The 17,809-nt window shown below is 37.8% G+C and overlaps 3 protein-coding genes across 3 annotated transcripts in view; all 3 read right to left on the reverse strand.

Moving 5' to 3' along the window:
• Nucleotides 1–8,459, reverse strand: part of LOC309550483 (IgGFc-binding protein-like) — a gene marked incomplete at both ends in the record, with an annotated part of 68,806 nt that extends 60,347 nt beyond the window's left edge. Inside the window, 4 exons of the mRNA XM_082250852.1 lie at nucleotides 27–268; nucleotides 3,869–3,934; nucleotides 7,516–7,787; nucleotides 8,425–8,459. Of these exons, the coding sequence (XP_082106978.1) occupies nucleotides 27–268; nucleotides 3,869–3,934; nucleotides 7,516–7,787; nucleotides 8,425–8,459 (615 nt within the window). The remainder of the gene's footprint in view (nucleotides 1–26; nucleotides 269–3,868; nucleotides 3,935–7,515; nucleotides 7,788–8,424) is intronic.
• Nucleotides 8,460–8,482: 23 nt separating this feature from the next.
• On the reverse strand, nucleotides 8,483–12,727 carry LOC309550484 (alpha-tectorin-like; the record flags this gene model as incomplete). The annotated part of the gene is made up of 3 exons (XM_082250853.1): nucleotides 8,483–8,773; nucleotides 8,878–9,300; nucleotides 12,641–12,727. The coding sequence occupies 3 exons, from the start codon at nucleotides 12,725–12,727 to the stop codon at nucleotides 8,483–8,485; spliced, it is 801 nt and encodes a 266-aa protein (XP_082106979.1).
• Nucleotides 12,728–14,835: 2,108 nt separating this feature from the next.
• LOC309550485 (IgGFc-binding protein-like) overlaps nucleotides 14,836–17,809 on the reverse strand; it is a gene marked incomplete at both ends in the record, with an annotated part of 80,790 nt that continues 77,816 nt past the window's right edge. The window contains 2 exons of the mRNA XM_082250854.1: nucleotides 14,836–14,901; nucleotides 17,290–17,489. Coding sequence (XP_082106980.1) covers nucleotides 14,836–14,901; nucleotides 17,290–17,489 — 266 coding nt within the window. The remainder of the gene's footprint in view (nucleotides 14,902–17,289; nucleotides 17,490–17,809) is intronic.

Here is a 17,809-nt window from a genome sequence, read left to right on the forward strand (position 1 = left end):
AAATGTTTTAAATGGTTTATACTCACCTTGACTTCTCTATTCCACTCTAGTGTGATACTGTGTCCATGTACATCAATTTTAACATACTTGACATAAGACACCCAGGTGTTGCCTCCTCTGTGCTCATTAGCTGCTTCAACATTGAATTCTGTCAGATGTCCCTCAACTTCGCAGAGTTTAGATAATGTATAGGTGCAAGTGCCCATAAAATGGTGCACCTGATTGTCAAAGGTGTAGTAATGAGGGTCTCCACTAACCTCACAGTATCCTAAGAAAAGATTGGAAACAATAAGTTCTACAAACTTTTATCTGAATCTTAGGGAACAAGTTGGCTTATCATTACCAAACAACATTTTTATTTTGTCAAAAAAAAAACACTTGTGCTACAAATAATAAAAATTACAGTTCTGAGCTCCATCATGTTACTTACAGCTTTGTGAACATACTACAAGGTAAATTGGATTGTTTGACATAATTAAATACTAAAATTAGTCTATTCTTTTCAATCAGGCAGACTTTACGAGTGAGGTAAGTTGGCCAAAAGGAAGTCAGATATGCCTATATTATGATGAAATATGGCTGTCCTCTGTACATATGTAGCACCCTCCTAGGTAGGTGCTAGAGAGATAAAGTATAGTTTTGAATCCTGTCTGCTTACCAGAGGAATTGCAGGTGCATCTATATTGTTCTCTGCCTACCAGAGAGCTGTTAGTGAGGTCTGCTCAATATGCTCAGGTGCAACTCATTCTGTCTGCAGAGTGTTTCACACTGGTCCAATAGGGAGGCATGTTGGACAGTGGGAGGAAATCTGACACATGAGTGCACAGATGTTTGATACAGCCCTGGTGATTTAGCAGAGGAAAGTTCCTTGTTGCATGCTGGGATTCTATATAAATGCCAGGAGCACATGTGCTCGGGGTCTTTCGTCTGGATAGCGGAGTTCCGTAGGGAGGGGCAGCTGCCTTCTCCTCTGTAGAGGTGCCATGCAGCCTCAGGTAGTGAAGCTGACTGAAAGGGGAGACACTGGAGGATCTGATTCTGCAGTACAGTGAGTACACATCTGTGTCAAGGGGCCTGACCTGAGGGGGGCCATCCCCACAGCTAGAAGAGTCAGTGGGAGGGTGTCAGTAAAGGTGATGCTAGTGAGTGTCCTGAGGAGAATATAGTTCACCAAGTCTATTGCTGGAGAGAAATAACAAGGAGACTTAACCCTTTCCATACATGTGGCAGTATAGATTAAGCAGTGCAGCTGTTTCCACAAGCAACCTGGTGAGGCCAAGTGAGAGTTGCCCTTATCCGTTGTAAATAGTTACAGTTGGAGTATTCCACTGTTCCCCTCTCCCAATCAAGTTCCAAAATAAACACTAAAAACCAATACTCCTTGACTGTTTATTGAGTGACGAGCCATCGGGAGTAAGGAGGGATGTGTCAACTGTACCCTAAGTGACTGTGTGCTTGTAAACAGAGGAGGCCCAATAAGTTATCATACATCAAGCCCTACAGGGACAGTGGTACACATATATTTGTGCTATGAAGGTGTAGCTTTCTGTACTGGCCACTGAATCAATGCAAAGAAGATGGATCTGATTATAAAGTGGTGAGGCTTACTGGAAAGTGGTGGAGTTTAGTGTGTATGGTATTTGGACACAATGTCAAGACTCCTGACAGGATCTAACTTCACTAAAGAGAACTTACAACTAAGCAGAAAGGGCTGATGGGTGGACATAGAATGCACCGGCCTCTGCAGGGTGCATAAAGCCATGTCAATGACACAATAAGGCCATGGTCATATTTAGTGAGTGACGTAAGCCAACATCTTGCTGTTTTTATATCTGTAAGTGGGAAAAGGAAAGTAGTTGTCTTCTAACAATAAGTGTTCAACTGCACTTTAGAAATGTCCAGTTTAAGATTAACTGGTCCCTTTTATCTCTAACAGTTTTCACAAAAAATTAAAGGTTTAGATATCTTATATTTGCCTTCTCTGGTTCCTCTATGCCAAATATGAAAATAATTTTTTAAATAGAGGCTTTTCCATTTTCATTGCATACCTTATTTTAGATCCAGTGGCAGATTGAAGGGTCTGAAAGAGTGCTGGACATAGCTTTCTGAAAACATCAACTTACCCTGCCTAAGTACTCCTCTCAAGTACCCTCAACCCTGATGCAAGCAGTGTGTTGGTGCTTGGGAATAATTCTGCAATGTCAAAATGTTTTGATGGGTGCATGTCAGTCTGTAAGAGATGGTATTTCTTCGCAGACCTAATTTACATGCAGACTACCCTTTGTAATGCTCATACTGTATGTGATGCAGAGCCTCCGCAATTGCAAAAACCTAAATCCATTGAATAAAAAGCGGCAGGCCATGCTCAGAAAGGTGGGGGTGAAATGAGCTAGATGGTGCTGAACATTCTTCAGGGTAGAAATCAGGTGTATTTGCTGCAGATTTTAATACACACTGTGAAAGGTTCCCACTGTACAGTGAATATAAGCATTTTCAGTACAGTGGAGGAGTTTGTACAACTGTGCAAGACTGTAAGTATGGTTAGAGTTCAGCTTTAAAGCTGGTAGATATAACAAACATTCAAAAATCTTTATGTTTATACCAATGTATTTTGAACAAATGTTGTTGTTCTTTATTTGATTCTGAGCTCTTTTTGAATGTAAAGCCGTTAATACTACAAAATTATTTTTTTAACACAATTGGTGTTAAACATCTTTATTCTTGAATGTACAATTTTCGTGTATATATTATTTATGTTTCTGTATGCGATTTACCTGTCCAGGTGTAATGGTGCATATCCCCTGAGGAAGTCCATTAAAATGGCAAAACATGTGAGGAATGCTACACCAGGACAAGCAACTGCAATAAATCTATGTGGACATTTAACATGGATATATTCTCATGTTTTTTTTTTTTTAATGTATAATTATTATATGTATATATATATATATATATATATATATATATATATATATATATTATAATATAATCATAATATTATTATGATTATATTATTTTTTTTCTTGTTTTTTAACGTTTTAATGAAGGTTATGAATAAAATTATTGAATTTTAATATGTGATTTTGGATTGAGTTAATTGGTACTTAAAATATCCCAGCTTTTACAAAGAGCATTCCAAATTTCCTGTTCTTATAACAAACACAAATGAATACAGCCCTGTATTCATTATTATATATTTAAATGTATTTTTTTTTTTTTTTGTTTACGCAAGAAGTTTAAGCACCTAATTTTAAGCTCGAATCAACCTTATACAGTACTAGTTCAGACTAGGAGATGGAGAAAGTATACAAAGGGCCAGTCAGTTGTACTGCAGTGCAAGAGAGATGTCCAATCACAGCCTGGAGGTGAGGAACAGATTTGTATGTGTTATTAAAAATGCAGAAAGAACAGGTCTTCTGCCCTGCTACTTGCAGTGCAAATAGCTTGGTAGACAAAACTACTCATTTATATGTATTTTATCTGTGTGTTTAGATATTTTGTCTGGACTTCAGCCTATTTATCTGAATGAACATAATATTATATTTATCATATAGATCATTTATGTAACTGCTTTTATTATTTTAGCTCATGATAATTTTGTCTTTAAATGTTTAGTTCACAAATGGTATAGCATTTTATGTGCTTATTTTTACATGAAATGGACATGTATAACTGTTGAAATTCTTATTTCGTTACTTTATCAGCACCACAAATGGCTTTAGCGTAAAGCAAACAGTGTTTTAGAAAGTGATAAGCTGTGAGAAAATCGTGTGGGAAGCATCACTGACAGAATATTATATACTATTATATACTGTAAAACATTAAAAATGTGTGCTCCCACAAAATGACAGTCAGCAAATTGTTGTACCTGATGGTGGCAAGAATGGAGTGGTAGGTCTTGTTGGAGCAGTTGTAGAAGTTGTTGAAGATATTCCTAGGAGAGGAAAAAGATACATGTAAAGCTAAAGCCCAAGTAAATAAAAAAAATCATTCTATACTTCTCTTATTACAGAAACATGTCTGAAATGAAAGGCAAAGGTTTGCATTCACATGCATGCTCTTAGCCCAAAGGGCCTTAGTTTTCTCTCTAGAATCTAGATATTTCTTAAAGGAGATTTAACCACTTGACCTCTGGAAGGTTTTACCCTCTTCATGACCAGAGCTTTTTTTGCTATTCAGCACAGCGCTACTTGCTCATGCAGGGCATGCAGCACTGTACGCAACAACATTTTTATCATCTTTTTTTTACACAAATAGAGCTTTCTTTTGGTGGTATTTGATGACCACTGGGGTGTTTATTTTTTTGCGATATCAATGAAGAAGCACCAAAATTTTTGAAAAAAAAACCCAAAACAATATTTTCTAATTAATGTTATAAAAAAGATCCAATAAAATCAAGTTTCTTCACAAATTTAGGCCAAAATGTATTCTTCTTCATGTTTTGGTAAAAAAATATATTCATTATATTAATTGGTTTGCATTCAAGTTAGAGCGTTTACAAACCATGGTATATCTAATGGAATTCATACAGCTTTTACTTTCTGACTTCCTATCACATTTTGTGAGGTACTAAAATGTCAGGGCACTATAAACACCCCCAAATTACCCCTTTTTGAAAACTAAAAGCATGTTGAGTCCATGAAAGGTTTTATTTTTTGGCACAAGTTTTTAGAAAATGCTAAACAATATATTTTTCTTTTCTTCAAGTTGTCAATTTATTGAGATATTGTTCACACATGCAATGGGTATATGTGAAACTACATCCCAAAAACACATTCTGCTACTTCTACAGAGTATTGGGCTATCACATGTGTGAGCCCTAAAATGCCAAGACATTCAAGACATCCCCCAGGTGATACCTTTTTGGAAAGTAGACACCCCAAGGTGTTTGCTGAGAGGCATGTTGAGTCCATGAAAGATTTTATTTTTTGCCATAAGTTTTTGGAAAATGACAAACAATTTTTTTTTTTTTTTTTTACACAAAGTTGTCACTTTAATTAGATATTTCTCACACACGCCATGCTGTATGTGGAATTACACCCAAAAACACATTCTGCTACTTCTACAGAGTATGGGGATATCTGAAAAATTCCTCTCATGCAGCTGGCTAACTGCACCTGGATTTGAGCTTTGGGCCACAGCGCCTTCTGGATACCAATAGGGATGTGATGATCGATCCTGAAATTTCAGGAAGGATCCTGTTCTTCCAGTTGTTTTGTAAATTACAAAACACTTATATGGAGGCAATTTAAAAAAAATATATAGACACCTTTTTGCATCAGTGTCTAGCTCTGTGAGACGCTAAGTATGGCTTCATCATTTGGTCAATGAAATCTACCCCTCCCATATAAAGATTATAGTCGTGGACACAGAGAGGCTTTTCAATGACACCAGATGTCGTGCTAATTTGGACTTTTACAAGATGAATATATCCATTTGTCCTTCCACTTCATTGTAAGTAGTTCATCATTCCACAAGCAGGCTTTCTTCCTCTTTCTAAGTGGGGTGTTAATGAGCCTTTAGGTCAAGCCCCTGCGACTGGATCACATGGTGCCACAACAGCCAATTTCGTGAATGAACAAGAAAAAGAAGCCCTAGATAGCGCCTCACTCTGCGCCATAACCAGCTCAATAATAAACAACAAATTAATAATTAAATAAATATATAAACGTGAAGCTGCCCCTTTAAAGGCATACAACACTTATCTGACAATAAAAATATATATAAGGTTCTGGCGCGTTTACTTAAGTGCACACATATCATCTAGTGACCTTCTGAATTTTACTTATAATGAATGCAAAAAAAACATGTTTATTAAGTAATATCAAAAGTAATGCCCAAAGTCCAAATAACATGACTCAACATAAAAAAGGTATGTGATTTTCCTCTCTCTTCTTACACTTTTAAATATTTTGCCACCATGGGAGTTTAAAATGCACCCTCACCAGAGAAACGTAACCCTTAAGCATAGGAAGGTCAAAAAACACTTTATCAACCTGTATCCCTGTCTGTCAGGGTCTCTTTGTATTCTGCTCCTCCTCTCTGTGTGGATTCAACTTGGCTCTAAACACTCTCCAGTGACTGGGAAGATGCCAGAATATATATATCATAGTGCAGTATTTATTGAGGTAAAAAGGTTTCGCCAAACATGTAAACATATACTCACATTTATACCCAGATAGCAACGATACCTTTCCACACATCTGTGGCAGTACGTCCTGTTAACTTGCTGCACATTCTCACTGGCAAGTTGTACACTTTCAGAAAACTTAAAGCACAACTTTTAGTTGACACTTTTCCAAATTCAGCCACAGTGACCCCTATGGTGAGATGACTTCTGCACAACATACTGTAACTGAACCAGAACCTCCAGCAGACTTGCAGAATGTTTGCAAAGAAAGTTTTTCTGGAGTCATGTAATCCTAACTTGCTGACTTGCTGCAATTGTGCAACAAACATGTGAAGCCTGGCAAGTCTAGCAATAACTTAGCAAGTCATTTTCAAACTTGCAGCTCATTTACTTTCTATCTAGGTAAGTACCTAGATTAACCGTTACCAGTGTGTACAGCGGACAATTCATCAAGTCTCTTGTTGCAATATTGACTGCACTGACAAGATTTTTAGTGTGAAGGTTCATAAAATCTACTGGTATATGGCCAGCTTAAGATTTCTTTTAGCACCCTTGTTGACATGACAACTGAGAGATAACTGATAATTGGAACTTCTATCTTAGACATGTACAGAGAGAGGATAGTAGTGTATTTTAGAGCACAGAGTCTCCACCTTTGCTGAATCATAAGCAGAGGAATGAATCAGAAAAAAAAGGAGGCAGCGGCTGAAGTCTTCACATTGATAACCAGCCACAGAAACAAAATTTACCCAAGACACAATAAGAAAACTTGACATACCCAAAAAATTTGCAAATACAATCTATACTGCATCAATTAGATGTTTTTTTTTTTTTTTTTCAAGTGACTTTATGTGAACCAACCAGATGTGTCAGCTGTATAAGCATAAAAAAAACTATTAATAAATGCTGGGTTCTAGGAAAAGCAGTCAGATCCAACATAGTCCAATCTCAGCTCTAAAGAAGATGGGCAGCTATTGGACAGTGACCTACCCAATTCAGAAGTATATCAAGAACACAGAAAATTCCTCATATTCCTTACTTTTAGACACAGTTATATGCCCTTGTCTCCACAATTGTCTCAAATAATTGTTATCTCTTTTTCTCCAAAATTTAAAAAATATAAATTTAAAATCTCTTTTTCTCCAACTAATATTGTCACAGTTTTATCTAACCTAACCTGAACAACAATTGGCTTACTCAAATACCTTTTAATAAAGGTAATAGGGTAAGCTAATGGAAAAAAATAATTTAGATGGCACTGCTGGAATGTTGCTGATTGTTGTAGTTGTAATACCTGTCAACATTAAAAATCAGGAAAATATTTTTAAATTAATGTCGATTTTTTTTTTTTTTTAGAAACCACAAAACCAATCATTTTCACTTACGACAGATAGTGTTCTCTCTCCAATCACCAACACTGATCCCAGCATTTTCACAAGCACCAGCATAGGCCTCTAAAGCATTGCAGAACTGATCTTGATTGCCTCCAGTCGCACACAAGTCGTACACACAGTTCTCAAAGTATATCTGAGGAAGAATGTGGGGGTGACAGTCCTTGAAAGGTCCATTGCCTGATAATATCAGTTTACATTCATCTTCATATTTAATCTCATTAGTAGGATCACATGGTGAAGGATCAACAATGTCATCTTCACACCTATGGAGGCAAATTATACAAATATTGATTACTTTACAATTAAGTTCTTTCAAAAAGTTGTGAAAAGTAAAAATGTAAAAATAACACTGAAGAAAAAGTAAAAAAGAACTTAAGTACAGTTGTTAATAATTGTTTGATTTCTCCATTATAAACAATATGAGATGAAATTGGTATGAATTCTATTGGAAAACACTCCATTTGTACTTTTTTTCTCATATCAGCCCCAGATAAGAAAAAGTAAAAGAAAAGAGGATGCTTTTACCTGGCAAAATACTATACTATTATAGGATTTTAGTATACAGAATTAATGTGTTAAGTAAAAGCAAAACTCCCAGTGTTTGTCTATGTTTATTTCAATTGAAAATGAGCTCAGAATATCTGGTCAGCCCTAAGGCTCTTTAATTCCTACATTCAATATTTCCCTACTGTAGCCTTAGCATAAAGCAAACCATCCTAGGGCATTGTAAATCATCTAAGCATACATTGACAGTGGAATATGAGGTCTTTGTATGCCTCGATTACAAAGCTATGTATACTACAACCATACTTCAAAGACATTCAAAACTAAGTAGAGCTGAACACAGCCAAATAGGCAAGCATGCAGGTTTCTTTCAATATTCATTCACAAAGTCCTTACATTTTAGTAATTGAGTCTACATCTTGAATGATCATCAAGGTAAAAATTGTATTTATACTTACACCCAATTGTCATCAGGAACACGCCAGCTGTTTCCAAAGTCATTGGATGTCAATACAAGTACACCTTCAGGTGTCAGGAAATCATCTTGTTGGTTACCATTATAGGTGCCACAGAGTCCACACAATTTTCCTTTAAAGTTCTCATTTACCTTAACAAAGAGTTCATTGCTACCACTAAACTTAACTTCAAGACCAAAGTCAGTCTGCACAACAACAAAGGAACCCCTTAGATTTATTAAGATGCCTAGTGCTGGGGTCACTGGCAGTGGGGCAATGAGTCCATTAACCTAAAGATAGAGAAAAGTACAAAAAATTAACTGTGGAAAATATCACCAGAAAAAATATTAATGTTAGTGCTGACCATTGTGCATTTTCTTAATACAAATCTTACCTCCACCAACCTATTTTTGCCCAGAATAATATTAAGGTCATTAAAGCTGACCGCAACTGAGTTTATAGCTGTCCAGGTTTGGCTTCCTCTGTGCTCATTTCTTGTAGTGATTGAGAAGTACACACTTGTGTTTCCACAGGTCTCCACAGCTGTATAATTACAGGCTCCTTGGAAATGGTATGACTTTCCATCAAATGTTATGTAGTGTGGATCACCATAGATATGGCAGATGGAGGTATCAGCAGGGAAACAAGCCTTAATTCCATTTTGTACTTTGCACACTTCTTCAGAATCACAAGTCTGAGCTGTACAGTTCACATAATTATTTCCTTGACACGTACAGAGACTGTCACAATCCCCTTTCCAGAATATCTCATTTTTCTGTAAAATGAAAATGTAGAATTGCACAATACATTCACAAAGCTCATAATAATGGAATCAACACTACATCAATGATGGTTTTTCTGTCTCATATCAGTGTACTAGACGCACTATAAAAGCGAAGTTAGAAGAGAGAAGAGCGGCAAAATGGCCAGTGATCGACGCACACATCAGATACTGTAGGGGACTTGTAAGTACCCAACGGAGACAGACTTTAGGCGCTTGGATGTCATGGTGGGAGGATTTATCATACATTGTAATGATAGGAATATACACAATAAAGGGCTGAAAAGTCTGTTTCCTAATATGAAAGGTTTATGCATCCGTAGAAATTCAAGAGAGTTCCTATTGCTTTATTTTTACTATTGCCCTCATTGTTCCAAAGGCCCCAATTTGAATTTTTGTTCAAATTATTACATTACAGTTTTTGATTCAAGTTTTTTGACACTGTTTATCTGGTGTTTTATTAAAAGGCATCAATAAGTAATTATTTATAGAATTTTTCACATTAGTATTAACATGATAGGATTTATTGCTGTGAAAATATACAATTTATTATAATGCAATAAGGTTAATTTACCAAAGGCAAATAGGCTGTTTCCTTTACAAGGCAATTTTCACTTCTGGAAATATTTCCTTGACTTGATTAAAGTGGTGACTTTTCAATTTGCAGAGAATAGCCAATCATGTGCAAGAAAAACAAAAGAACAGTATTTTTGCTTAAGCATGATAAAGAGCTTCACTTTGTTCACCAAGAAAAAATCTCTTGCAAAGTGAACAGCCTATTTGCCTTTATTCAGTAATCTACAATATATCTTACATCAGCTATAAATGTATGGGGTAAGATTTTAGTTAAGGGTTAAAGCTCAATTCCAGACATTTCTTTCTGGTTTGAGTGGGAGATGTTCAGTCTCTGTCAGGTCTTTTTTGCCATTTATGTCCTTTTTGAAAAGATTTCTCTCATTTCCTGCCAAAAAACATTGCTCAGGACAATAAAAGGACACACATTTTTATCAGGTTAAGTAGCATTAGAACATAGTGACTACTACATGCTTCATTTGATGTACAGGTGTCACAGGGACAGGAAGTAATGGAAAAATCCACCCAAAGGGGTTTAAAAACAAAAAAGAAACCTGAAAAAAAAAACATTTTCAAGTGGTTCTCTAACACTAAAAATATACATTTTTGGCTGTAAATGGCCTTAAAATAAAATTAAAGGTTATATTTGATTTTTTTTTCTAAAATCAAGCTTTCCTATGTACCAATATACCATTAATGCACCTCAGTGGCAGAAAAATAAAAGCTTTCTTTGATTTTCAGAACAAGGCATTGCCTTAGCCCTTGCTGTGTTCTATAGAAAGCTTCAGGGACTTCCTGGTATATAGATTTGGGATGTGAAAGCCAGTAAAGAAGCAGTTTACCAGCTGACCTTATTAGCGCACACCCTGCACCCATCAACTAGGTTTTCACAGCATCCTGGCATCCCTCCACATGTGCACTTGCCTGGCTTATCAATGTAAGCTGCCACAGCTGCTATGTTTGCAGGGCATTCCCTCCAGATAGTTCCAGGCCACATGCCAAACTCCCTGGGGCCCAATGCCTCCCACGAGCTGTGGTTTGGACACCACTGATGTACTGCAAGGGCCTGCCTGATTGGATGTAGAGTGAATGGATAGATAGGTGGGTCTTCATATTCCATAGTTTTGGTAAATCTAAAGGAAATTGTACAGAGATTGTATAGTGTATGGCCACCTTTATACACCTAACATGAACTAGTAGTGCATTTAGTGCCATTAATTGTTAAAGGCACCACAAACACAGAAGCAAGTACACATTTTGTCACGTGAACAACTAGTGAAAAATGCAGCAAAATGCACAGTAAAAAATGTGCAACCCGCTAAAATGTCCCATGAGCTACTTTCCCACGTGTAGAGCAGCTCATTAAAATCCACAGGGTGCCCTATGCTTGTCACTAGAAAAATGCTTCAAAAAATGTGCACTTCCACTACGCTGAGTGTGAATGGGGCCTGAAAGTGAAATTGGTTTGTTTACAAAAGAACAAATTCATATCTGTGTGTTTTGGAACGCATCGCAAACTGTACAGAAAATGCATGCTTTGCCTTGCGTTTCAGAAATGTGCAGCAAATGCACTAAAAAGCTTGGTAAAAAATGCACCACACTTCACTCTAAAAAAAGTTCTGGAACTTAGGGATAATTGTTGCACACATGGCAGCTAATTCAAGTGAATGGGCTGCCCTTTGCGTGATGAGCGAAAATGCTCTAAAATGCAAAAAAAAAACAACATGCAGGAATGTGAGTTCCCACTATGCAGTGGTGTGAATAGGGCTTGACAGCTGAGTGCCTCCATCCACTCCCTCCTATGTACATGTATTAAGCTGGGTTTACACTATACAATCTGATTGTGCAATTTCCTTTAGATCTACCATTAATTAGGTAGTACAAGGGCTTGCCTGATTGGATACAGAGTAAATGAATAGATAGATGGGTCCTCCTATTCCATAGTTCTGGTAAATCTAAAGACAAATATACAGAAACTGTAGAATCAGATTGCATAGTGTATGGCCAGCTTTATATAAGTACATAGGAGGGAGTCAGGTCCCAATAAAATTTCTGCGTAGCAGGAACTCACATTCCTGCATGCGTTTTTTTGGGTGTTTTTGAGCTTATTTGCTCGTCAATTGAATGGGCTGTCGTATGCACATCAATCACCCAAAGAAGCTCCAGAACTTGTTTTGGAGAAGAACGTGGTGCATTTTTTACTGTGCTTTTAGGTGTATTTGCAGCACATTTCTGAAATGCAGGGCAAAGCGTGCATTTTATGTGTGGTTTGCCATGTGTTTGAAAATGCACAGATGTGAATTGAACTTTATTTTTCTTGTGTAAACACATCAATTTCACTTTTAGGTCCCATTCATACCTGGCGTAGTGGGAATGCACATTTTTTGATGCATTTTTCCCATGACACGCATAGGGCAGCACATTGATTTTCAGTGGGCTGGGCTACATTTGGCAGAGTAGCACATGGAACATTTTAACATGTAGTGTGTTGCATTTTTTTTTTACTGTGCATTTTGCTGAATTTTGTGCTAATTTTTTCATGTGGCAAAATATTTGTTTGGTGTGCCGTTAACAATTAATGGCACCAAAAGATCAACTGGTTAATTTTAGGTGTATAAAGGTGGCCATATACTATACAATCTGATTGTGCATTCTCTGTACGATCTCCTTGAGATTTACCAAAATGATATAATAGGAGGACACACCATCTATCCAAACACTCTGCGTCCAATCAGGCAAGCCCTTGCGCTACATAGTTGATGGTATAGCTAAAGGAGATTGTACAGTGTTTGGTGAGCTATACAGAATCCAGAAAAATACTTCTCCGGTAGTGTTGGGGCGAGCAGTTCTGGCCAAGCATAAGTTTGGCTCGAACATCGCCTGTTTGCATGTTCGGCAAACACCCTCCTTTGCAGGGCGCTTGGCGGGATGTTCACCCACCAAGTACCCCACAATGCACTGCGCGCTGCACAGTGCATTCTAAGTCCTGATTGGCTGAAGCAATGGACCTGACTGCTGCTCAGGTGCAAGGCTTTGCATAATCAGGGCACAGTCAATAGCTGGTTGTTAAGGAGTGGGCCAGGAAACCGGCCGCTGCATCCTTAACAATGGATGAGTCATCAGCTGTCCACGGGCAATACAAAAATGTGAAAAAAATGGCATGGGGGTCCCCCCATCCATACAAGGCCATTTGGGTCTAGCATAGATTTTAAGGGGAACTCCATGCCAAAATAAAAAAACAACGCAGTGGGGTCGTCCCCCCAAAATCAATGCTAGACCCCCTAGGTCTGGTATGGATTTTGAGGGGTAATCCATGCCATAATTAAATCCATACCAGACCCTTCTCCAAGTATGCAGCCTGGCAGGCCAGGAAAGGAAAGGAGGAGGGTGCTTTGGGGCAGGAGAGCACACAGAAGCCAATCTGCAGGTGTCCAACACTCAATGTCCTCCAGCACCCGCTGATTGTCAGTATGTCACAGAGAACTCAGATATGCCTATGTAAATAAGCTGATCGCTGCCATTGCTAGTATAAAAAAAATTACTGCAGACACTATAGCCTTTGTGTAAGAAAATCAACATAAGCTTATTGGGATTTTTTTAACAAAAAACATGTTGCAGAATACATATTGACCTAAATTTATGAAAAAGTTTGATTTCAATTTTTTTGAACAAAGATATTGTTTTTGTTTCAAAATTGTAAGTCTTTTTTTATTTATTTTGACAGTGATTTATTTCGCCCCCTATTGGCTCGCAGGCGAGTGACGTAACCATACGTCACTTTGCCTGCACGGGGCTGACCGCCGCAGTATATGTACTTGCGGCGGTCGGCAAGTGGTTAAAGTAACGTAGTGCTGTATCACACAAAATGGCCTGATCATGAAAGGGGATACATCTTTTGGAGGTCAAGGGGTAAAGTGATTTTAAGCTTAGTTTTTTTTTTTTAAATTAAAGTAACAAACGTGTTATACTTATCTGCTCTGTGTAATGATTTTGCACAGAGCAGCACTGATCCTCCTCTTCTTGGGTCACACACCAGCACTTCTGGCTCCTCCCCACTGCTGAGTGCCCCCATAGCAAGCCTCTTACTGTGGGAGCAATAGTGGGTGTTCACTGTGTGTCCATAAGGCACCTTCCCCCACTCTCTCTTCAGTGGCTCTGATTGACAGGAGCCCCTGCTGCTGCATCTGAGCCAATGAGGAGCAAGAGAACAGAGAGAGATTCAGCTCTTGTGCATATTGCTGGTTTGAGATGAGGCCCAGATATGTATTTGGGGGGATGCATGTAGAAGGTTTTTTTTACCGTACTGCATATAATGCAGTAAAGTGAAAATCCCTCTGCCTTTACAAACACTTTCCTAAAAAATTAGATAATACAATTTCTACATAATTCATTTTAAAATTTAATGTTATCAAAATGAGCTTTCCATTTTGGTATGCGGGTGCTATAATTTCTGAAAATGGTCAAAAGCTTTAATCCAATATGGAAACCTGGAGGTTGCCATCGTCCCAGAGATGCCATTTCCTGCTTTGTTAAGATACAAGTGAGATTTTAGGCAACTCCTGCAGCCCCCAAGGGTTAACCCCTCTAGAGAAATGCAGGTAAAGCAACTTTCTTTATTAAAACACTGAATGTGCAACTGGTGGTGAGAATGAACCAGATCCCTCATTCAGTAATCAGTCTGGAAAGGGCGTATTGGAACAAAAAGCTTTTTCCTAATCCACTACAAGGTTTGCTAAAATCCTTGCAAGATACATACAGTATATCACTCAGGGTTTTTTTTTTTTTTTTCTCAACAAAAACTACACTTTAGGTTTAAAGCACATTCGATTTGCATACAGTACTTTATATGCACATATTGCAAACTTTTTTATTTTTGTTTATTTTGATGTGAGAAATCTGTCAAGATCATAACTGTCATTATAATATTAGAATAAGGGGTTCATTGACTGTAAGGATTAGGATTAGAAATACTGTATATTCAAGTTTAAGATTTAAGGGTTAGGTTAGAGTTGTCACTTCTCCTTTAGGGGTTCTGTTTAGTTGAAGATTTAGAAGTTGTGTCATCTAAAGAGTTAAGGGATAAGATAGAAGTTAAGGGTAAATAGAACCTGTATTGTGTCAATGTCATGTGAATTAAAAGGCTCAAAAAACATTCTTGGGAGATTTCCTTGTCTTCTCCAGTCTGCAGACAGGCCCCCCTGAAATTCCAACATACGTATCTCCACACACTCAACACCTTTTAAATTTACATAGATCTTTGCACAGTGCCCCCAGTATTTAGCTGCCCAGTATTAGTCTTTAACCCAGTATTATCCTTTAAGTTCACTGGTAATTTCAGGATTAGGGTTAACAGTTACAGTAGAATCATGATAATTGCCGCTTACTTGGTATTATTATGAGAATGTCTAAGGGAATGTTTGACCATTCTTCCAGAACGCATTTGTCAGGTTAGGCATTGATGTTGAACGAGAAGGCCTGGCTTGCAGTCTCTGCTCAAATTCTTCCCTAGGAGGTTCTATCAGGATGAGGTCAGGACTCTGTGCAGGCCAGTCAAGTTTCTCCACCCCAAACTCACTCATCCATGCCTTTATGGACCTTGCTTTGTGCACTGGTGCACAGTCATATTGGAACAGGAAGGGGCCATCCCCAAACTGTTCCCACAAAGTTGGGAATATGAAATTGTCCAAAATGTCTTGGTATGCTGATGCCTTAAGAGTTTCCTTCACTGGAAGTAAGAGGCCAAGCCCAACCCCTAAGATCCCCCTCCACCAAATGATTTGGAACAGTGCACAAAGCAAGGTCCATAAAGACATGGATGAGCGAGTTTAGGGTGGAGGAACTTGACTGGCCTGCACAGAGTCCTGAACTCAACCCAATAGAACACCTTTTGGGATGAATTAAAGCGGGGACTGCAAACCAGGCCTTCTCGACCAACATCTGTGCCTGACTTTACAGTGGACAGCCTTTTTCAGAAGAGTTGAAGCTGTTGTAGCTGCAAAGGGTGGGCCAATTCAATATTGAACCCTAAGGCTAAGACTGAGATGCCATTAAAGTTAATGTGCATGTAAAGGCAGGTGTCGCAATACTTTTGAAAACATAGTGTATCTTCCCTTCTGCTGATGTGCTGTGAGGTTTTTTTTTTTTTTTTTTTTTGCTGTACCTGATGACAACTACACTCCGGAGGATGGGAGCTTGCAAAGACCACCTATTATTTGGGGTCTTAGGAGTTGGTTAGGAGTGGTGAGATTCACTGGGAGAAACTGAATATAACTTATTGCAGACACTGGTGGAGATTTGTGTAACACATGCACAGTATATGTGAATGCTAATTTTGAATGATTATTGTTTGACAATTTAAAGGTACAGTACACTCATATGGTGCACATATTGTAATATATTATTTAATTTTTGCATGGCATGATTTTACAGCAATTTTTGTGTTATGATTATTGTTTGAATATTTAAAGATACCGCACATTTGTATGGTACACATGCTACAAAATGTATGTTATATATTCAAATTGAACAGAATCACATTTTAAAAACGCAGTACAACAATATATTGGAATTGGAGTTTACTAAAACTGTTTCAGGTATACATAATGCAATGTTAAAGTTTGGGGGTAAGGTTGGGGATAAAGGTTAAGTTTATGGGTTAGGTGAAAGACAAAAGTTATTTTTACATGTCCCCTACCAAGAAGTCAGTGCTTTGTGCTCACCGTAACGTGTATTGGGGGAGGAGCCTGTTGGTCACGAGTCATCACGTCTCTGCCTGCTCTTACTGAACCGCTGCTACAGCTTGCATGGCTGAAGTGCCGTTTTTGTGAGTTTGCTTTCTTATTCTAATAAATGCCATTTTAAGCATACAGAGAGCATTAGATCCTCTTTTTTCTCCCATGCTATTATGCCTGATGGTGTCATGTATGAGTGACCTGGTCTGGTCCCTGTGGATTGCCTGTCAGCTGCAAATCCTCTATTTTGACTCATCCATCCATATCCCGAAGGGAACTGCTTTATCTGACCCATAGGTGACTCTTGGGTCAGATAGGAAGGTGAGAGGCTTGATTGCTTATTGGTGGGGGTTATAGAAGCACCTGATTGTTTACCACGGAGGTGTTTGAAACTGCAGGGAATCTTGTGGATCCTGTGGATTTATTTATCACTGGGACTTTTTGCACAGATGCAATTTATTTGCAATATCTAAACACTTTTACTTGAATACCTTTTTCGCATGAATGTATGAATTTGTCTCATGAATTTATGACTTTTGTTTACTATGGTATATTTTATTTATATTTATTCATATGATTTTTTTGCTATTTAATCACGGAGGAGAGTGTAGTGTTATATCTGGCGCAGCACTATTTTTTGACTATCAATTTTTATAATTGATCCACATATAAAAAAAAATCAAATGATAAAACAGTGATAATAAAACATGGCATCACTTACCAGGTAGTATTTGTGATCATAAAAACATCCACATTCACTGACAGGAACACAAGTGTGTCCACTGAGCACAAAGCCAATATCACATTCACAAGCATCAGTACAAGGCTTATTGCAGTCTATTGGAGCATTCTGGTCCTGGCATGTGGCTGGGCAAGCACTAGTACAAGGATTGTAGTGACTGTTGGCTGGACAGGGGATGGCTAAATAATAAGGAAAGATATAACAGTTAACTACATCATATAATAGTTAAAAAACAAGGTAAAAGAAATTGCTTCACTAATTAAAGGTCATAATTACAGCCATAGTACACCATGGAAGTGCTTGGAGGACTAGAAAAATATAGTGCAGTCTAATGACACAGTGATGTATACAAGTTATAATAAGAACTTTCAAACACATTTGGATTAGAATAATGTACTTGTTGCTCAGGGAAACTATTAGCAATTATTATTCAAAATAGATTCATAGAAGCTGGACCACAGAGAAAGACCAAATGGTACAATAAATCTACACTCCTCCC

The sequence above is a fragment of the Pelophylax lessonae genome, assembly GCF_965119305.1.
Source record: "Pelophylax lessonae genome assembly, chromosome: 3".
NCBI lineage: Eukaryota > Metazoa > Chordata > Amphibia > Anura > Ranidae > Pelophylax > Pelophylax lessonae.